Below are 23,556 nucleotides of genomic sequence, written 5' to 3' on the forward strand. Positions count from 1 at the left end.
TACTATAAAAAAGAGATAGTTACTCAAGCAAGTACATAATTTTCATGTCAATAAAAATATAATCAAAATAATAAAATGTAATCAAAAGTTATATTGAGTACCTATATAGTTGAATAGCTTGTGCAGTGCTATATTTTCCATGCGTTTTTTTTCATCCATACTAATATTACAAATGCGAAAGTGTGTCTGTCTGTCTGTCTGAATGTCTGCTAGCCTTTCACGGCCCATCCGTTCAACCGATTTTGACGAAATTTGATACAGATGTAGCATGCATCCTGGGGAAGGACATAGGCTACTTTTTATCCCGGAAAATCAAAGAGTTCCCACGGGATTTTTAAAAATCTAAATCCACGCGGACGAAGTCGCGGGAATCATCTAGTATATAATATAAATAATCATTAATTTTGTAATAACTTTTTTAAATTAAAATTTCTTTTATTTTACTTTTAAATTGCCTCTCAGAAAGTACCAAAAAATACCTATTGGCCTCATAAGAAAGCTCAGAATCACTCAACGGGCGATATGGAGAGGCGTCTAACGGTCGACGAGTTGACGACCACGATCGCTCAAAAGTACAAAAGTTCTTACAAAATATGTCAGATAAAAAAAACAAAAGTGTTTCTAATTGCTTTTCTAGTCCCGGGTTTCCCAAAATCTTTTTTTCAAGGAGTAACCCATCAACTGCTTCCGGCAAAGAGTTAATTTGCGTTGCAAATAACTGGTAGCAAATAACTAGTACCTACCTAATTACCTTACAGTTTATATGAAACTATTGTCACGTAACAACCCAAGCATGAATCCGGCAGGTACCTAATACTAACTATATCTTACGTTATTAAGGTGGTTTGATACATCCGGCCGCGAAAATTCAAATTTTAGGTAGTTTTTCGAAAATAGTAGACTAATCATACATCGAAGGCTTATGGTAATGAGTTTTGTGGGCATAACATTTATGCATCTACATGTTTTTTCATAAAACTTTGGACAAAAATACTCATTTACTTCATATTTGTTCCTGAAACATAATTTTCTGAATTTGCCCAGATTTGCACAAATATGAAGTAAATGAGTATTTTTGTCCAAAGTTTTTATGGAAAAACATGTAGACGCATAAATGTTATGTCCGCAAAACTCATTACCATAAGCCTTCGATGTATGATTAGACAACTATTTTCGACAAACTAACTAAAATTAGAATTTTCGTGGCTGGATGTATCAAACCACCTTAAGGCGAATTATTCGTGAACCAGTACTAACATCGAGATACTTTGCTGTTCTCTGACTGAGCATCTACTTAAATTCTAAATGCATGTGGAGTGTAGGACGTTGTATGTTTGTACGCCTTTTACCATTTATCTTTCATTCGTACTGTGACGTCTCATTTGTGGGATTTTTTGATGTTCACTTATAAATTAATGTCCCTGGGGCCATGGAGTCTTAGTGCTAAAAATTTTTTACGAGACATTTCACCGCGATTAATAGCCTCATCTGGTGACAGAAGGGCTGGCTCATTTTTTGCGCAACGGATCAGCCTGGCTGTCCAGCGCGGAAATGCAGCCAGTATTCTTGGCACCATTCCACGCGGTCATGATTTATATAGTAATTAGATAAGGCTAGCTTTAAGTTTTATTGTAATAATAAAAAATAAAAATAAAATAATGTTGGACAGACAAGTCAGCGTCAAATCATCACATACAGGGTGTAACCAAGCAAAACAGGTGAGGGATAGCGTGGGTGACGTGCGGGTGTACGGGGAGTCCCCCCACCTCATACCCAGATCGCCATCCCGATTGAGATAGCGTGATTGAGTAACAAACATCCAAACATCCAAACATCCACACTTTCACATCAGTAGGTACCCTTATTATGAATGCGAAAGTGTGTTTGTTTGTTGGTTTGTTGGTTATTTTTACATGGGTATAGGTAAAGACCTGGAGTGTGACATAGGCTACTTTTTATCCCGGAAAGTAAAAGAGTTCCCATGGGATTTTATAAAAAACCTAATTCCACGCGAACGAAGTTGCGGGCATCAGCTAGTTTATAATATTAGTAGGATAAATAAACGTTGGATAAGTCTCTTTAAAAAAAATATCGTAAAGAAGATTCGCCTTGAGCTCTACTTACTCTCGAGTTCAAGGGGAAACTGATGACGGATCCACTGTTGCGGATGTTCTCAAATCACCGGGCAAAGTCGAGGTGCGTCAAACATCCTCCGCCAGCGTTGTCTTCGAGGAAAATAGACTGGGAATAACCTGCTAATAGTACCGTACCTAAGTACCTAGGTAAACATATACCTACTAGCTATATTTTTAACCGACTACTTCCAAAAAGGAGTTCTCAATTCGGCCGATTTATTTTAATTTTTTATTTTTAAATTATTATTTTGCAATTTTTGTTACTCTTTAGATAGGTTTCAACATTAAAAAAATGGTTCAGTACGAGTCTGACTCGAATACTTATCACTTTATAATTTTTTAAATTTTCATGGCAGCCATTTTTAATTTTTCAGAATTTGTACAGCGGCAATAGAAATACACATTCTGTGAAAAGATAGCACTCTCTACCTATTACGGTTCACGAGATACAGCTCGCTGACAGACAGACGGACAGAACAGTGGAGGCTTTAGTAATAGGGTCCCGTAGGCACGGAACAGGTAGGTAGAAAGCAGTACGTGCAATTTATAATTTAAAACCGCGCGATTCCCTACGAGAGATATTTAAGGAAATCGGTATTCTTACAGTAGCTTCCCAATATATTTACAATAATATAAGTTTTGTACGACAAAACATTCACAGTTACAAAAAAAACAGTGATCTCCATGATAGGCAAACTAGAAACAAAAATAAGCTAGCTACTCCTGCGCTCCGCCTCTGGAAGGTGGGAAAGTCATTTGTGGGAATGAGTGTAATATTTTATAATAAAATGCCACAAGCAATTTTAGACTTGCCTTCATACAAGTTTAAAAAATGTGTTAAAAGTATGCTCCTAAAAAAAGCATATTATACAGTCGCAGACTATGTAAACGATAAAAAAGCTTGGATTTGACTCGCTCCAGCAATGCACGGGGCTGCAATGGCTTGTATAGTACGGTATAATAACATTGTAAATTGAAAAATTAAAAAGAGCAACCGCCGAGTTTCTTGCTGGTTCTTCTCGGTGGGAACGGCGTTCCGAACCAGTGGTAAATTAAAACTACCTGACTATTTATAAACACTTGTAAAAAGTTTACATGAATAAAAAAACATTCTATTCTAGGTACTGTATATTGTTTATTGTAAGCACTTACTCATAGGTAACAGTTATCATATAGGTACAATTTCAAAATGGCCGCCATCAAAATTAAAAAGTTAAGTATATTTCTTTTACGAGGGTGCGCGAGTCGACTTGCACTTGACCGCTTTTTTGATATTACATACTTGTAGGTACGTCACTGTTCTGACAACCTGACCATGAACTTGTCTCATTAACATTCGTGCCAACTGTAGGTACTTAGGTATACTCGTAAGTCCTACCTACTCTCAGCATCATTAGGTACGGCCTAATGATGCTGAGAAAAATACTAAGAAAAATCTCAGTCTTTTTTGCAGAGGTTAATCATTGTTGCGTAGTGACGTCAATTGCCATTGTTTCCTTTTAGGGTTCCGTACCTCAAAAGGAAAAAGGAACCCTTATAGGATCACTTCGTTGTCTGTCTGTTTGTCCGTCTGTCTGTCTGTCGTATCTGTCAAGAAAACCTATAGAGTACTTCCCGTTGAGCTACAATCATGAAATTTGGCGGGTAGGTAGGTCTCTTATAGCACAAGTAAAGGAAATAATCCGAAAACTGTGAATTTGTGGTTACATCATAAAAAAATATTAAAATGTATTTTAAATTCTCAAAGTAAGATAACTATACTAAGTGGGTTATCATATGAAAGGGCTGTTTCTGAATAGGTACATTCTAAAACAATTTATTTTTATTTTTATGCATAATAGTTTTTGATTTATCGTACAAGATGTCGAAAAAATACTTTTTAATATCTGAATACGGAACTCTCGGTGCGCGAGTCTGACTCGCACTTGGTCGGTTTTTTAAATAATAAAACGAGAAACTAACTGACATATCAACTTACCTTAACAGCTTAAACCGCTGGTTTAGAAACTTGAGATTTTGCATGTAGAATTTCTATAATAATATCTATCTATTTCTAGGTATAGAAATATTTTATAAATAAGGTAGACCTCCACGAAAACCCGAAAGAAGCCGGAGCGAGTTAGCTTGTCTAAATCTCTATATATAAAAATGAATCGCTAAATGTGTTGCTGATCGCCAATCTCGAGAACAGCTAAATCGATTTCGCTAATTCTTTTTTATTTTATTCCTTGAGAAAAATTTAAAAAATTGTAAGAACTTATTAAAAAAAAATAAAAAATTAAAGAATCGACTGTTAGGCGGTACGAACACGTACGAAGTTCGCCGGGTCAGCTAGTATTATATAAAGGAAGGGAAAGGTGACTGACAGGCTGACTGATCTACAAACTACTGGACATACCTACTGCACATAAAGGGATAAAATATCAGATCTCGACAGGTCGAGATGCCAATCAGGGTGGGGATGCCCCGCACACCCGCACAGCCCCCGCGCTAACTCGGCGCGGGACAGTGCGGGTGACGTGTGGGTTTGCGGGGCGTCCCCCCGCCTCATACCCCGATGCCATCTTGACCTGACGCGTACTAGTTATGCCAAGTGCGTTGCCGTAGGCTATGTCACAGAATTTAATAATTGTAGGCCATGGGTACATCCAAAAATGGTCTGTGCCGGACAGGCCGGTACAACTTGACGTATCCAATTTTAGATTGTACCTACCTACTGTACCTAAGTACTACATATTATGTGACATTATATTTAAAACCTCGGTCAGCATATTAGTCTGGCCATTCGACGAGGTAACGCAGCCAGCGTTCTGGGCACCTCGCCTCGTTACCGTGGTTAAGATGATATTTTTGATTTGTGAAAGATTTGTACTATTTTTTTTTTTTTTTAATAAAGAATATTAGCCATGTTAAATGACTAACATTCCCCTTTTCTCTCCAACTAAGCGTCAGGCTTGTGCTTGGAGTAGGTACGACAATAGTGCAACGGGCGGGGTTTGAACCGTCGACCTTTCGGTTTTCAGTCCACTCCTATACCGGTTGAGCTATTGAGGCTCTATTAATAAACATATCTAAATAAATAAAAGGAAAAGGTGACTGACTGACTGACTGATCTATCAAAGCACAGCTCAAACTACTGGACCGATCGGGCTGAAATTTGGCATGCAGATAGCTATTATGACGCAGGCATCCGCTAAGAAAGGGTTTTTGAAAATTCAATCCCTAAGAGTGTGAAGTAGGGAGTTCAAATTTATACAGTCCGCGCGGACGAAGTCGCGAGCATAAGCTAGTTTAATATAATTTATCAATAAATACACTTACCTACAGATATTTTCAATACCCTATTCGGTGCTAATAAGGCATGTATATTTAGGTACATATGTATTGAGAATTCTAGAAATTATGAGTATCACGACCGCATCTAATATGGACAACAAAACAAAATCATCAAGTTCAGATACCTAATCATTGGAATCATGCTTACTGTGTACGTACATACCTAATTATTTTCATATTATAGCTACCTAGGTACTCAAGTATGCGGTAAAACATAAAAAACTTATCTACCTATCTGCGTAGTTACATATAAATAAGTTATTCAGTATATAGGTATACCGTATACGGGCTCAAAGATTTAAGTTTATAATTTTTTGTAACTTAGAAACTAAGTATTTAAGTAAGTAGATCTAGCAAACCGGAAACAGCTGATCTTTGCTTTAATAACATACTAGCGATCCGCCCCAGCTTCGCATGGGTGCAATGTAGATACTAATGTGGTTTCATTGAGGTGTCATTGCCTCGGAAACTCTCAAATGAGAGGATTTTTTTCCGACTTAATTCACATTATTTCAATTTCTCTAGGGATCTCTATTTTTTTTAGAATTAAACTATGTATAGCTATAAACCTTCGTCTTGAATCACTCTACCTGTTGATGAAAACCGCATTAAAATCCGTTGCGTAGTTTAAAAGATCTACGCGTTCATACATACATACAGACAGCGGGAAGCGACTTTATTTTATACTATGTACTATGTAGAGATATCTACAAAACGTCATTGAGTTTGATTGGTTTCCTCGGCGGTTTATCTAGATTCTAGACTTTTCAAACAAGGTTTATTCAAATGAGAAGCAAACTACTAAAGCGCTAGAGAGCGCGCTAGGAAAAAATTCGCTCTGATCGTGACGCTTGCCTACGCTGAATACAGCTGTTTTAGTAATTATTTATATGCACTGAATAACATTATGACGTAAAGTAATTACTATTTACCTTGTATTCATTTTTATCAGGTTACCGACTCACTGTTCTCGTCAAAAATAGAAAAACCGCTACCTGGCCTTGGATTTGAGAATCCTTAACACACTTATTATGCAATTATGAACTATTGTAATGAGTACCTCGTTTACCATGTAATTTGATTTTATCAAAAAGAAACAAGTGTTCATTCATATTTGCTAGATGTTTCCCCTGAATAAAACATCACCCGGCGAACCGTGAAGGCCTGCAGCACAGACTAAAGAAATATATAAATAGATAGTAGATAGGACCTAAAATACTTAGTTACAAATTTAAAATATATCATATACATATCCATACTTAATCTAAATATATAAAAGGCAAAGGTGACTGACTGACTGACTGACTGACTGTTTTTTGAAAATTCAACCCCTAAGGGGGTGAAATAGGGATTTGAAATTTGTTTAGTCCACGCGGACGAAGTCGCGAGCATAAGCTAGTACAATTATAAATGCAAAAGTGTGTCTGTCACTGTCTATCTATTAGCTCAACAGTTTAACCGATTTTGAGTACAGAGTTAGCACATCCCGGGGAAAGACATAGGCTACTTTTTTAACCTGGAAAGTTGAACAGTTCTTACGGGATTTTTAAAAACCTTATTAATCCACGTGGACGAAGTCGCCGGCATCAACTACTTAGTATAAAACAAACATGTAAAAAAAATTGCAAATGACATTCGCACAAATAAATTGGAAGCGGCAGTTGAAAAATAATATCTCGGTACCTACTGCAGTCACCTCTTCGATGGCTCCGCTAAGTACCAACTAGCGGCTCTGGATGCTGTTGATCGTCGAGCTAGGAGACTCATAGGCGAAGACTCCCCTTTACTGGCGAAACTACAAAGTCTCGATCACCGCCGCAAGGTCGCCGGCTTATCAGTGTTTTATAGGATATATTTCGGAGAGTGTGCTCAGGAACTTTTCGATCTTGTCCCCCCTTCACCATTTTACCACCGAACCGCAAGACGTCGGGCGAGTTTCCATCCTTATGTCGTCGACATTCCATCTACACGCACGAAACGTTTTGCGTCATCATTCCTCATACGTATGGCTAAGGTTTGGAATACTCTTCCGCGATATGTGTTTCCTACCAATTACAACCCGGGTATCTTTAAAACAAGAGTGAATAGGCATCTTCTAGGTAAACGCGTCCCATCTTAGGCCACATCATCACTTCCCATCAGGTGTGATTGTGGTCAAGCGTACACCTATAATGAATTAAAAAAAAAAACCTAAGTTTTCATTAGTGTAAAAAACAATCATTTAGGACAAGGATTATATATATGTGTTTCTGACGACTGGGTGGTTACCCTATAGGCACCTATGCTAGCGCGCTGTAACGCATAAATCATAATACGCAGGACAATATTATAGGTCTATTACCCACCCAAGTATATGGGTTTAATAAAAACTGCCATACCTCTTCCTCACTACCATCTTAAACTGCATCATCACTTACCACCAGGCGAGATTGCAGTCAAGGGCTAACTTAAATAAATGCTCTAGGATTCGATGAAATCGGTAGAACGTCGCCATCCAAAGGCATCTCTCAGATCTCGTCTAAGCCTAAGTATATTGGACTAAACTAATCCAACGTCCAGGGAATGCGGACATTGGAAATCGGGAACAGCAACACAGTCTGCGTATATGTATGTACATATACTTATAGGTTGCAGAAGATGAGTATTGCCCTACCCTGCCCAAGATAAGGGTGAATTTTGACATTCATTGACTTGTCGTCGAGGTCAAAAAGGACGTGCTTAGATCATCTTTTGTCAAGCAAGAAGTTTCAATTGGCTTCACTCATCTGTGAGGTATGTCGAAACGATAACAACTCTGAAATATGAATAATACTTCACAAGGACTCTATCTAAATACACATTACCCTGAGACTCGAAGGTGTTGAACCATATTTTACACACAGTGTTTTACTTGAACTTGTGAGGCCAAGGCTGAAAAAGTTTGGTCCAATTTATCGCCTCTATGACAACCGAAAATCAGCGCAGTACTACACCCTTGTTTTTTTTATTATAAGGCATATGTATCTACAGTATTTTACTCTGAGCTGAAACTTTTTACAGATTGTGCCACATATGCCAACGAGTGTTATTCTGGCGTTTCTATTAAGTACTCGTAGGTACTCTGAGAAAATGCTCGAGTGCTGAAAGCGCTGGGGTAAGCCATACTTGAAATGTATTGTCGACCTCCTAGTTGGAGGGTCGGGGATCCCACGCACTCAGCTCTTACTTTAAAATAATAAGTTAGGTTTGGCCCCCCCCCCCCCCCCTAGCTTTAGTTTTAAGTACGTATTAATAATTATTATCACCACTATATCATCTTACAAATAAAAATTTTGACATTCAGGAAGCGTAAAATTTTATCTATTCTGAATAAATAATTTGAGTTTGAGTTTGGTTTAAGATTAGGTAGTATTTTTTTATTCAGATATACAAGTTAGCCCTTTTCTGCAATCTCACCTAGTGGTAAGTGACGATGCAGTATAAGATGGAAGCGGGCTAACCTGGAAGGGGTATGGCAGTTTTTAATATACCCTAGGTGGTTAACTAGTATAAGCTGTGGTATACCTTCAAACCTTCTGATGTCAATGATCATTGTTCTCCGCAGAAAAAAGAAAATGAACTAAAGGTATTGTTCTCATAAACAATACGTTTGTCACACTACTTACAGTAGTTATTTAGCCATTAGGCATTTTTTATGCTGTCGGTATGAATATATTTCTACTCAGTGAATATACCAGAAAACATGACTATATCTACCTTACATATTTTAAAATACATAGAGCCTTAAAAGGACTTTAAAATCCACTGAAACCTCAATACCAGTTAGGTTAAGGTTTCGCTACTATGTTCTATGCTAATACTACGTACCTACCTGCTAGGTATCGCGATAGTTCAATGAATTATATCCATAGTATAAACGCGAAAGTGTGTTCGTTAATTAATGTTGACGAAGAGTTGCATCCCGGAGAAGGACATGGGTACTATCTTTTGTTCTGGAAAATCAAATTGTTTTCACGAATTTTTCTCGCCTATTTATTCATCGTCTATTTAGTACATAATAAGTAGTACAGCTTGCATCCTCAGAGACTGCCATGTAGGCTTGTTTTTAACCCGGAAAATCATAGAGTTCCTAAAGGATTTTTAAAAACCCAAATCCACGGGGATGAAGTCGCGGGTATCGTCTAGTATTGTTATAAATAAATACAACGAATAATTTATATTACCCATACCTACTTGAATTATGGTAAATTGCATTCCACTTCGCCCAAACATTCGGTAGATTTATTGAAACCTAAATTATGGAATGAATTGAAGCGACGATAGTCTAGACTCTAGTGAATAAGAACTTGATCTAGGGTTTGATTTCGGATACGCACCTCTAACTTTTCGAAGATAAGTGCATTTTAAGCAATTAAATACACCCTGGGACCTAAAGTCTACTTTTTCAAACTATGTCCCCTGCCCATTGCCACGAAGGGTTATATAGAAATAAAACGAAATATGCTGATCGACAGGGATTTAATTTATAAGGAACACTAGAAAAACAGTACAACGTTGTTGTTTCGGATTGACTATGCTGCGTAGGCGGGGGGGGGGGGGGGGGGGGGGGGGGGGGGGGGAGAGCACGAGGCACGCCATCCTAAGGGCGCCTCCTGACCACGGCTTAGGGTAACGTTGGGATGGGAGGATCGGATGTTTTGGTCCGTAAATCCCCGGAGGCGTGACACAAGGCCACGACCGGGTGACGTCAGGAATGAGAGCGGCTCTTAGATTAAGCTGAGAGATAGAGAGAAGAGTTCGCAACACAGATTGCCAAATCACATTTTTTAAACACCGTTTTGCGGCTATGGCTACAAGCCTTTTTCTTACGTGCTTACAGATAAAACATGTTAGGCTTAGTTTATACTAGTAACATTTATAACCAACATGATTCTCTTACATAATATCGGGAAAATCCAAGCATAGCTCTCTCAATCACCCGCCTGGAGTGTCTTTGAGCTTTCTTATTGAGCCCATAGTAGGGATATAATCTACTCATGTGCCCACAGTGAGCAACCATGGCTCGGATCCAAATGTCGTAGTAAATAAATTAAAAATGAAACCGCGTAAACCATTTCAACACCCCGTTTCACAATGCCTTACTTATCACCAACTTTTCAATTACAGTAATTTAGTTGTTCTAGTTAAAAAAATACGTAGTTATTATGAAATCAGAGCGCTTCGCTATGCAGTTTGTATGCACAAAAGGCTATAACACTTGAATATTAAGATGGCCTCCACGATTTACTAAAACCTACTGCAATCATTAGGTACATGTGGCACAATAGCTGAAATTTATATGCCCATTAACCCAGTAAACACTGGCTTATGTTGTTTAATGTTTTCATTAAAAATATACCAGTGCAATGTTAGGCCATAGAAGTAACACTCAAGGTCCGACGCATACCTACCTATTTTATTTTACATGGTTTTTACACCCCAACAGCTGAAAGCTGTTAATTATTGTTTACTATGTACTTAGTTCATGCCCGCGACTTCGTCCACGTGGCCTTCAAAATTTTCAAACCCCTATTTTGCTCCCTCAACGGTTAAATTTTCAAAAAATATTTTTTTGCGTCACAAATAGTAGCTAACTGTACCTATGCTAAGTTTCAGCCCGATCCGTCCAGTAATTTAAGAACTGTGCGTTGATAAATAAGTCAGTCAGTCACCTTTATTGTAAAAATGATTTGACTGTAGAAAAAAAAATTTACGTGATAGAATATTTCTACTAATACTTTTAGATAACTATACCTAACTGACCATCGCAAGATCGTATCATGTGTCCAGAGGCATCTCTAGCCCTTGTGGCGCCCGTGTGCAACCAGTACCCTGGCGCCCTCTAGTCTAGTAGGAGCAGGGTCAAAATGGAATACTAACAGTTATATTTTCAAACGGAAATTCGGATGCAAATGGTGCAATTTTTAATGATGATTTTAAATGATGACGGCGTCGGCCATAGCACGAGCGCAGGGTCTTTGAGAGCGCCGGCATCGACGCATCTTTGGAGGTGTCGCATTAGAGGGCGCTCGGAGCCCCCTTAGACACGGCGCCCGTGTGCGCCGCACACCCTGCACCATAGGTAAAGACGCCTCTGCATGTGTCTAAACTTTATATTATTTTTTGAGATCGATTTCAAGTGCCAATTTCGTAAAACTGCATATAAATATTAGAAATGGTATATGTGTGTTGTGAAATTAATCATAGGACAACGAAAAAATACATTATCGTCAAATGTATAATGTTACTTAGGATTATAAAAAAACGAAAGCAACTTTAGAGCCCAGCTACTTAGGCTCTAATTTTTCAATTTAATGTTAACTGTGCGTAAATCTGTAACTAATCCCTGCTAAGTATCAATAACTATTATAAATGCGAAATAGTGTTTGTTGGTTTGTCCTTCAATCTCACCACAACAACGGAGCAACGAATCAACGTTATTTTTGCATACCAGTTTTATCCCAGGTAAAAGTGTTCCCACGGTGTGGTTTAGTATGAATGAAAAGTTATTTTTGGACAAAATTATACATGGAATCATATTTCACATCTTCACTTCACACAATTTTGCCCGAAAATTACCTTTTTCTGAATCTCTTAGACTCTAGAGTAGGTTCAGGCGCCTCTATAAGCCCTGAGTAAACACTTTGTTCGCAGGGAAACAAAAACAGTTTCTACAAGATTTCGAAATTGGTTACCTAGATTCCTACCTAGATTCACGCGGACGAAGTCGCCGGCAATAGCTAGTAAAGAAATTAAACGACCATAATACCTAACTAATTGAGGGTGATTAAAAAAAATGCCTGCTTGGTACAATGTCTGAGAAAATGTGCAACAAAACAATAATGCATATAAATTCCCTTTGTCCGTTCAAGGCATTTCATACGGCATTTTGCAATGTGATATGCATGGGTATATGACATGGTAAAGTGCCTACTTAGAGTTGCAACTGCGATAGAAAAGTATCTAAGTACCTAGGTACTTACTATGGCTTATAACAATATACCTATACCGGGTACCTAATAGGGTCTTTCACTGTAGTAATAAAATGATGTGATGTTTTGTATAGGGGTAGTTTATGGGGCTAGAATTCATTATTAAAGAGAAAATTTTAAAAAAAGATTTTTCGTTATTTTTAGGGTTTCATACCTCAAAAGGAAAAACGGAACCCTTATAGGATCACTTTGTTGGCTGTCTGTCTGTCGGTATGTCAAGAAACGTACAGGGTACTTCCCGTTGACCTAGAATCATGAAATTTGGCAGGTAGGTAAGTCTTCTAGCAGACATTCGGGGAAAAATCTGAAAACCGTGTATTTGTAGTTACATGTACATCACACAAAAAAAATTAAATTGTGGTCATAAACTAATAATTAGTATTTTCAATTTTCTAAGTAAGATAACTATATCAAGTGGGGTATCATATGTAAGGTCATCACCTGTTCATTCTAAAACAGATTTTTATTTATTTTTATGCATCATAGTTTTTGAATTATCGTGCAAAATGTCTAAAAAAACGACTGTAGTAAGGAACCGTCGTTGCGCGAGCCTTACTCGCACTTGGCCGGTTTTTATTAGAGAGTAGAAGCCATAGTGGTAGAAGCAGTTCTACGCTAGAAGTAGGTAGACTAGGTAGGTTAAGGTATACTTGACTATACAGGTTACCTACCAAGTAACTACTATAATATCACGTGTAACTTGGAGATAAAAGGAGTAGCTAACGAACCAAACGGTATCGGAGGAACAAAAAACTGAATAAAAACTTCTGAAACACTATTGTTACCGTTATCTAAATCTCGAACTTTCAACGTTTAAACGCGTTTGCATAATAAATAAATCATTACTTGTTCAAAACTAACGTCACTAAACATTAAGTAAGAGCAAGAACTGAAGAAAATAAAAAACCGGCCAAGTCCAAGTTAGGCTCGCGCATCGAGAGTTCCGTACTACAATCGTATTTTTTTGACATTTTGCACGATAAATCAAAAACTATGATGCATAAAAATAAATGAAAATCTGTTTTAGAATGCACTGCAGGTGAAGCCCTTTCATATGATATCCCACTTGATATAATTATAGTTATCTTATTTTGAAAATTGAAAATACTAATTATTAGTTCATGGCTACAATTTAATTTTTTTTGTGATGTAACCACAAATTCACGGTTTTAGATTTTCACCGGTAAAGCCGCGCCGCTAAGTCGATGCCGTTATAAACTAATCAGGGGATTTTATGAAACTGCAATACTCCTTCCATAAGTTAGCTCCCTTCCATCTTGGACTGCATCATCACTTACCATCAGTGGTGGCGCCACCTGTTAGTACCTTTGGATAAACATAATTTGACAAGGTGTTCATGATTATTTTATCTACCTACCCTCCATTTTCCCCTTCGTGCACTTTTGCCTATGTTCGTGGTGTCAAATACAACGCCACGACGCCAGTATGTTCTGCGTGCTCCGCGAGACGCCCCGTTGACAATTGAGTCGCGTCCTCGTGTTCATACAACCCAATAAGGAAGGTGAATCCGTGATAGCCGCTGTTCGTCTGAAGATACGCCCCGAAGTGTCCCGTGAAGTGAATTGTGCATGTGGGCGATACTCCTGAGTGCTTGTGCTGAGCCTGTTCCTGCTGGCAGACCGTCGAGGTTAGTGCACGAATCCTTTGTCCTTCGTTTGCCCCTTTTCACCTGCGTGGACACCATCTAAATTCTAAAACAACCCGCATACAGTCCACTCCAGCTCTCGCTGTCGAAGGTGGACAGTGGCCCACGAATTTACACCATTCTTAGTGGTACCGTTCGAGCCGGATTCTCGAACTTTGTTTCGTCAACTACGTGGCGACTGCGATCTAATACTGATCCATCCCTCTGGTTTGGCTTAACAAACGCACCCGCCCTTATTAGGATTGTCTAATAAGTGTATTTTATATTATATTACCTATATATTTTATACCGCGTAGCATAATATTTGTCACGCATTTATTACGAACGTATATCGTACCTACGCCACAATAATTGAGTTGTAGGCATCCCCCATACATATTAATTATATATTTGTATAATTTAATAACATATATTGCATATTTATTAAATAATTACTCATAATATTTCGTATCGTAAGTCGCGACCGACCTACCTACATTTACGGTCGGCTCGTGCGACGACGTTAGCCGCTTAGTTCATTAACAAGCGTTATCACCCCGGTTTACGCGTCGAATTAATTTATTTGTGTTGATTAACATGGCGGACAAAAATAAAGGTTTAGGAACCGCTTCCTCAATTCCAAAAGATAGGGAGTTAACATTATTGGAGGCTAAACGAAATGTTATTTTCCAAAGAATACAAAATATTTATGATTCTTTGAAAAACGTACATACAGACGCAAGCGTAAAGGAAGGTTTTCTTAGCTCGGTCGTCACATTAGATACGCTTCGTACTGAGTTTCAAAATCTTTTAGATCAGTATAATGACCGTTTGTTAACGATTGATCCTAATGCGACACCTCAATATTATAGCTTAATTTCCTTTGACGATTTGTATGGCCACATTAAATTAGTGCATTCACAAATTAGCCCTCAAACTCAAAGCAAAGAAGCATCATTACGTAAAAACAAGCCGACTTTGCCGCCTATCGAATTGAGGTCATTTGATGGTGATATTCTGTCATGGCCTTTATTTTATGCCAATTTTAAATCGACTATACACGATAATACAACTCTCACTGATTCAGAGAGGATGTATTATCTGCTCGGTAAACTGACGGGGAAGGCACTTAGCGCGTGCTCAGGAATTACACCCTGTGCCGAAAATTATTCTTTGTTGTTACAAACTCTCATAGACAAATATGACGACAAAAGAATGATAGCTGCTACTTATTTAGATCAGCTATTAGAATTTAAATCTATAAGTGCCTCTGCGGATAACTTCGATTTATTTATGGAAAAGTTCGTGGCAGCCTATAGGGGCCTTAAAAATCTTAAGCTACCCGATTTAACGGATTTTATGGTATTACATATCGCGCTTAAGAACTTAGATTCCGATTCTATACATAATTTCGAACGGTTAGGTGATTCGTCTTCGATACCTACCTTCGAAGATTTAGTTAATTTTATTAAAAACCAATCTAAAATAATGCAGCGCTCGTCCCCAGCGTCTGCGAGCAGTAACGCAAAGAAAGTTGTCGATCGTGGAAGCGCGGCTAATAAGAAAAATACTTCTTCTCAAAAACTCGCCTTTGTGACCACGGTTGACAATAATCAACCCACAGTTAAATGTTTGTGCGATAATATAACTCATCCACAGTTATTTAAATGTCCGCGTTTTATACAAGCTTCTCCAGAAGAACGCTTCAAATTGGTTAAGGAATGTAATGCGTGTGTAAATTGCCTTAGTATTAAGCACAGCCAAGTTTCGCGCTGTAATTCAAATACGAATTGCAAGAAGTGTAACCTAAGACACTCGACCTGGCTCCATATTACTGGGTCAGATTCGAACCCCGCTACCTCCAGTAGCATGCCCGACTCATTAACCACTGAGCCGCTAGGCACCGCGCCCGCCGCGCCGAGCGATGCGCAGGCGCCGCCGGTACAGTCAGTGCGCCCGGACCCCGCAACCACTAGAACGGGTCCGACGGTTACGTTGAATGAGAGCGTTGTATTATGTACGAGATCCATTGCCGCGTCGCATACATCGCGTAGTGAAAGTTCCTCCGAACCTCGCATGCAATGTAATATGCCTACTTCGGTTTTACTCGCGACGGCTCAAGTAATAGTTTACGATAGTGAGGGAAACACTCACCTATTACGCTGTTTATTAGATACAGCGGCCGAAGCGAACTTCATCTCAGCTGATTGTTGTACGCGCTTGAATATTCTCCAAAATGATACCCTAAACACAATTGTTAAGGGTTTCGGTGGCTCAGAAAAACCTATAACTAAGTCGGTGTCATTGCAATTGCATTCAAAATATAATACGAATATTAAATTCGATATTTCAGCACTGGTTGTAGATCAAATAACTGAAAACTTGCCTTCGTCGCTTATTGATAAGGATGCGCTCTCGCATTTAAGTAATTTACACCTCGCGGACGATGCATTCGCTAGTCCAAGCCCTATTGACATTCTAATAGGGTCTTCACTTTTCCCGCATTTATTGCTTCCAGGCGTCGTGCTCGGAAAATGCTCTGAGCCTTCTGCCATACATACGGTTCTCGGCTACGTTCTCATGGGTTCTGCACCTACGCTGAGGCCCACTCGTGCTCAGTCAACTACGACTGCTTGCCTCGCCTTAGTGCGTAGTCCGTCGACTGCCACTAGTAACAATGTAAATAATCTTCAGGAGCTTACCTGCGCGTGCGCGTCCGTTCAAGGTTCCGTTGGCCATGAATGCGAAAGATTATGTAGCACTATCACTGCACGAGTTCCCGTCGGTGATAGTTATTCAGTGACATTACCTTTCCGCAAAAATGTTTTCGCGATGGGTAATTCATCCAAACATACATTCAAACACCTGTTGTGTTCACCGCGTAAACCCAAAGCCTCCTCCCAGCTGAGGTTGGCTTATAACGAAGTTTATCGCGAATACTTACGGAATAATTGCATTCCACTTGCACCTCGCGTCGAGTCTGATCGTTCACTTATACCGACTTATTTGTTTCCGCATCATGACGTCATCCGCGAGGACAAATCTAACGCGACCAAGTTGCATGTCGCTTCTGATGTCGCCGGTACGCTTAGCAGCTTAGCTATTCGTTTCGTATTGCTCCATGAGCCTCAGCGTACATCACCCGCAACATCCCAGCTGCCAATTAAGGAACTGGATGGTATCTCTGTACCTGAAGTACCAGGACAGAAACTTCTTTCGGGCAAACTCTTGCCCAAGCGTGAAAAACACTTACGAGCTAGACTACAACTTCTTTTGTCTGCACTCAGACCTAAGTTTCATACGCTAACCGATCGACGTTTAATATTAACTCGCGGTAAAAATAAGTGTAACACGCGCGTTAAATTAAAACTGCGTCTTCTAGCAGCTGATCGGCCGAGTAGCAAGGGCCCGCTCGCTATTAAAGTTATTGTGCATACAGGCTGCAATTACGCAGGCCCTGTGACATACACACGAGCAAGGCATTGCGGCGCTCGTAGGCATAAAGCTCATTCACACAGTTTTACCTACCGGACTAATCGCGAGATTGACATTGAAATCGTTACGGATTTCATTACGAGCTGCCTTCGTAACGCTATAGGAACTCGATCCTATCGCAATAAACCTCTTAACTTTACATTTAAAAATTATCGCTCGCGCTTTAAGAAGTCACTTGAAATTCATATTTCGCGCAAATTAGAACCTCCTGCTTTCCAATGTTACATTGAGTGTCGGGAAAGCTTAGTCAAAATAATTAAATTTCAGCGGTTCAAAGTAATTGGCCGACAACTTTTGTCTTGCGAGTTACAAAATACTGTCCTCGTACAGATAGACTGTTTAATCATTTCACCACTGCTTCCTAAGCTTGGCTCAATTACTGCTGAACCGATAGCATCGGTGCCTGGTTATCTTTTACTCGCCTCTTTTGTGACGTCGTTACGCAAACCAGGCGATCATTCCAATTACTTTAATTTGGGCCATTCGTTTATAAATAAAATTGCCCTATACATTTGGAAGCGATGGATAGGTGTTGTAGACAGGATCCATCGTTTTAACAACGGTGTAGCTCATATAGCTTCTATCAGGCCGGCTAGGAAGACTTTCCTACGTTTGGCAGTTCTTACCTAATCGTTGAGCCGTTCTTTTACTTTAGTTTAGGTTAGATTAGGTAAGGATAGTTAATAATTATTATTTCAATTTATAAATTAAATGTTATCGCTATGTATATTTAGCATATGTTTATGTATGATATATCGCCTATTTATACATACAGTTTTTACTGCTTGCTGAAAGCAGCCCGCTATTTGAGGAAATATTATTTTTCTTAAAGGCAACCCTTTAAGGGCGGGGGAATGGTGGCGCCACCTGTTAGTACCTTTGGATAAACATAATTTGACAAGGTGTTCATGATTATTTTATCTACCTACCCTCCATTTTCCCCTTCGTGCACTTTTGCCTATGTTCGTGGTGTCAAATACAACGCCACGACGCCAGTATGTTCTGCGTGCTCCGCGAGACGCCCCGTTGACAATTGAGTCGCGTCCTCGTGTTCATACAACCCAATAAGGAAGGTGAATCCGTGATAGCCGCTGTTCGTCTGAAGATACGCCCCGAAGTGTCCCGTGAAGTGAATTGTGCATGTGGGCGATACTCCTGAGTGCTTGTGCTGAGCCTGTTCCTGCTGGCAGACCGTCGAGGTTAGTGCACGAATCCTTTGTCCTTCGTTTGCCCCTTTTCACCTGCGTGGACACCATCTAAATTCTAAAACAACCCGCATACAGTCCACTCCAGCTCTCGCTGTCGAAGGTGGACAGTGGCCCACGAATTTACACCAATCAGGTAAGATCGCTTTAAAGGGCTAACTTGTATCAGAATAAAAATAATAATAAAAATTCAATAATGGATCTTCCTAAAATGTTATCAACAAATACCTGCTGATATAAACTACTTTTGAAGACTGTAGGTAATGTATGTATGTATGTATGTATATACTTTATTGCACCACAGAAACACAAATGACAGTAGTAGTCGTACCTACCTATTACATACATACATACATACATACATACATACATACAACTTGCTTTTCCTTTTATTAATTTTCTCTTTTTTTATTTTTTTTTTTTTTTATTCAGATACAAGATAGCCCTTGAATGCAATCTCACCTGGTGGTAAGTGATGATGCAGTCTAAGATGATAGCGGGCTAACCCGGAAGGGGTATGGCAGTTTTTTATTAAACCCCTTTGGTTTCTACACGGCATCGTACCGGAACGCTAAATCGCTTGGCGGCACGGCTTTGCCGGTAGGGTGGTAGCTAGCCACGGCCGAAGCCTCCCACCAGACCAGACCAGAAATTTAGAAATTATAAAATTCCAAACCCTTGCCAGGAATCGAACCCGGGACCTCCCACTATTAAGACCACAGCGCTCACCACTGCGCCAGGGAGGTTTTCTCTAATTTTCCTTTTATGCTATTGTTTATTTTGTTAGATTAAGGCTTTTGTTTTTCTTTTATGTACTTAGATTATAATAGGGCTGACATGTACATAGATATAAAAGCTCTTAAATAAATAAAGAAAAACTACTTTATCTAACAAAAGCAGTTTCATAAGCATCGTATTGAAGCATCACGCACCGCTGCACTGCTGCCTGCTGGGCGGTCTGCGGGTGGCCATAGTACTTAGATACCAACGCCTTTGCATTACACAAGTTTAGTTTAGTGACTTTTGTGCAACCGCAAAAGAGTATACAGTTTATTTTGTATTTAGATCACTTTGTAGTTAGTAAATTACGATGACAGAATTACAAAATTGATGCGGTTAACTTATATAATAACTGCTCTGGAATCCCGCCTACGACGCGGCATTGACTCCGAGTGGCCTACTTACGCAACGTTCGTTGACCTCTAGTGTCAGTCAGATGTTTTATTTGTAATATATAGTAAACTTATAGCATTATATATATATATATATATATATATATATATATATATATATATATATATATATATATATATATATATATATATATATATATATATATATATTTTAAATAATAAAAAATAATAAAATAATAAAATAAAAAAAGTAATAATAAATAAAAATTATAGCATTTTTTTATATTTTTTTGCGTTCTTTTGTGGTATCATATCAGTAATCATCAGTATTATCACCTAGTCTTCGTTTTTGTCAGCAGCATTCTGGTTACACCCTGTATAGCAAAGAAGCCGGGTGTTTTGGTCGCATCAATGCAATGTAGGTACCTACCTAAAGCCTCCAACTTTTAATTAATGGAGATTAGTATCTTCTTTGAATAAAGGTTTTTCCTTTGACCTTGCCACGTCTCCGGTCGTTACCACTACCTACTAATGCAATGCATTGTTGCAACAAGAATCGCACAAATTCAGCCAATCGGAACAATTGAGATTGTAATAATGATTGATGCAGGTTTTAGACAATCGCCCTACTGGCGGCGCAAGACCGTGGCGTGTGGAAGTTACTACGAAAGTTATAAAAACTGGTAGATATTAGAGTCCCAAGGTGCTGGAATGGTGACCTAGCACCGGAAATAGCATCGTTGGAAAACTTCCCAATAGGTGGACGAACGACATCAAGCGAGTCGCAGGGAGCCGCAAAATTCAGGCAACGCAAACCGTGACGTGTGAAAGTCTCTACAAGAGACCTATGCCCAGCTGAGGAAGTCTATTAGTTGATGATGATCATGATGATGACTTTGTTTTATTTGTTCCCAGAATAGAATGGCAGAGGCAGTGGAAGCGGGCGCTAGTTTGGCCTGGCGGTTGTTGGCGACGCTGGAAGTAGGATCCATTCTGGTGGCCACCTCAGCGCTTATAGCTTACACTACCAGAATTAATCTCGTCAGGGAGAGACCGCAAAGGACTGCAAACAGCTTTCTGGTAAGCAAACTCAAACTCAAATTATTAATTCAGAATTGGTAAAATTTTAAGTTTCCTGATTGAAATTTTTATTACAAATAAAAATTTATGACAATCAGGAAACGTAAAAGGAAACGTAAAATTTTAAGTTTCCTGATTGTCATAAATTTTTATTTGTAAGATGATATGATATAGTGGTGATAATTAATACGTACTTAAAACTAAAGCTACGAGGGTTCCAAACGCGCCCAGGTCTGAGAAGAGCTCAGCTTAGAAGCTAAAAAGAATACCCGGCTGAGTTTGTTGTGGGCTCTTCTCTGACCTGCCAACTGCTTCGCTAACTCAGTGTCTAACACTGAACAATAGTCACCGAGACATTTATTTTTAACTATCTGATGCCCGCGACTTCGATTTACAGTTTTCAAAATCTCGGGGGAAGTCTTTGATTTTCCCGGATAAAAATTAGCCTATGTGTTAATCCAGGATATAATCTATCTCCATTCCAAATTTCAGCCAAATCCGTCCAGTAGTTTTTGCATGATTGAGTTACAAACATCCAAATATCCACACTTTCACATTTATAATATTTTTAGGATTAGGATATTGAAGGTTTTCTACAAAAAAATACTTTGATATCTCTCAGTGAAGAAGCAATGTACTTCGAAACAACCAATGTCAAATCAGCTCGGTGGCTATCAGACTGACTGACTGAATGACTGATTGACTGACTGATCTATCAACGCACGGCTCAAACTACTGGACGGATCGGGCTGAAATTTGGCATGCAGATAGCTACTATGACGTAAGCATCCGCTAAGAAAGGGTTTTTGAAAATTCAACCCCTAAGGGGGTAAAATAGGGGTTTGAAATTTGTGTAGTCCACGCGGACGAAGTCGCGGGAATAAGCTAGTTATAACATATAATACTAGATGATGCCCGCACGTCATCCGCGTGGATTTAGGTTTTTTGAAAACTCCGTGGGAACTCTTTAATTTTCCGGGATATAAAGTAGCTGCAGGCGCCTGCTTGACTCCCTACAAATTAATTTATCATTCCTCCTTGTCCCTTATGGTCAGTCTCCCCCATTGGGGACTAGACCCTCATTAACACTTCATCTGCACGTATCTCATGAACCGTAATAAGAAGAGAGGTGCCAAAATGGCTGCCATATAAATTTAGAAAAATTAAAAAGTACACAATCTTGTACGGAACCCTTCGTGTGTGAGTCTGACTCGCATTTCACCGGTTTTTTATATACCAGTTCCATAAATTATTTTCAGGTAACCAACTCGACAAATGCATTAGGTCAAGAGGTCAAACGAAGGCTAGAAGCTGAAGGTTGCACCGTGCGCACACCCACAAGCGACGCGGCGAGCATAGCGGAAGCGGATAAGGTGGACTGCGTAGTGGTGATAGGGGCGAAATCGAAAGCGGGACTAGATGGCATCTCGAGATTGGTTTCTGAAGATGTGTATGAGAATTTAAATGTAAGAATTAAATCCAATAATAGATTTAGTAATATTTTGAGTACTAGCAGATACCCAGCGTGTGCTGCGTGTGCAGGTACTTACCTAGTACCTACTACGCTAAAAAATTGCCTACTTTAATGCATTTGTATTGGTCAAAAACCATCTTCGCACTATTGCCTTTCTAATGAAACCGGTTTGGAGAACAGAGCGGTTCGATGGTTTGAAAGTCTATTTTATTTTATTTTTATTTATTAGGAACACACACAATACATTAATTTAACACAAACTACGACACTTATAAACAAACACAGGCTAGAAATATTTTTTGTGATTTATAAAATAGAAGATAACCTAATGTGTAATGATAAAAAGCAATAGCTCAGTGGTTAAGATGTCTGCCTCCTATTCGGCAGTTCGAGGATTCGATCCCGAGCGTATATCGCTCCCTGCTGCTATCAGCGCGATGTCGAAAATCAAGTCGCATAAAAAACATGTGCAACTTGCTCAGCTGAGCAGAGTCGCCAGCGTATAATTAATAATATTAATAAAGGTCAGTGCATAATATACGGAAGTATAAATCGAACCGACAAATTCGACTTTGCAAAATGGCTTTTAAGATTTGCATGACAGGAAGTCTCATGGATTATATTATTTCATTTTTATTATTTTATTCGTGGCCCGTGGATAGTAAAAAATCGGGGGATATGAGATGGATAAATAATAATCAGCTGCCGGCAGTGCTCGTGACATAATCGACAGTCTGTGAGTCTATCGAAATATATAGTTCTGCCAAATTTCATGATTCTAGGTCAACGGGAAGTACCCTGTACTGTAGGTTTCTTGACAGACCGACAGACAGACAGACAGACAACAAAGTGATCCTATAAGGGTTCCGTTTTTCCTTTTGAGGTTTTCGGAAACCTAAAAATTGAATTGTGTTCATGAACAAATAATTAGTATTTTCAACTTTCAAAGTAAGATTACTATACCAAGTGGGGTATCGTGTGAAGGGCTTTAAAAAACAGATTTTTATTTATTATTATGCAAAATAGTTTTAGATTTATCGTAC

General features: G+C 39.0%; 1 protein-coding gene across 2 annotated transcripts in view; it reads left to right on the forward strand.

Annotated features, from left to right (window-relative positions):
- The window catches only part of LOC117994333 (uncharacterized), a 34,130-nt gene that overhangs the window by 7,848 nt on the left and 2,726 nt on the right, over positions 1-23,556 (forward strand). For both annotated transcript variants that reach the window (XM_069505675.1, XM_034982239.2), the window contains 2 exons: positions 20,875-21,039; positions 22,299-22,505. In XM_069505675.1, coding sequence (XP_069361776.1) covers positions 20,881-21,039; positions 22,299-22,505 — 366 coding nt within the window. In that variant the 5' untranslated portion in view covers positions 20,875-20,880. The remainder of the gene's footprint in view (positions 1-20,874; positions 21,040-22,298; positions 22,506-23,556) is intronic.

Source organism: Maniola hyperantus, chromosome 2 (assembly GCF_902806685.2).
Source record: "Maniola hyperantus chromosome 2, iAphHyp1.2, whole genome shotgun sequence".
Taxonomy (NCBI): domain Eukaryota; kingdom Metazoa; phylum Arthropoda; class Insecta; order Lepidoptera; family Nymphalidae; genus Maniola; species Maniola hyperantus.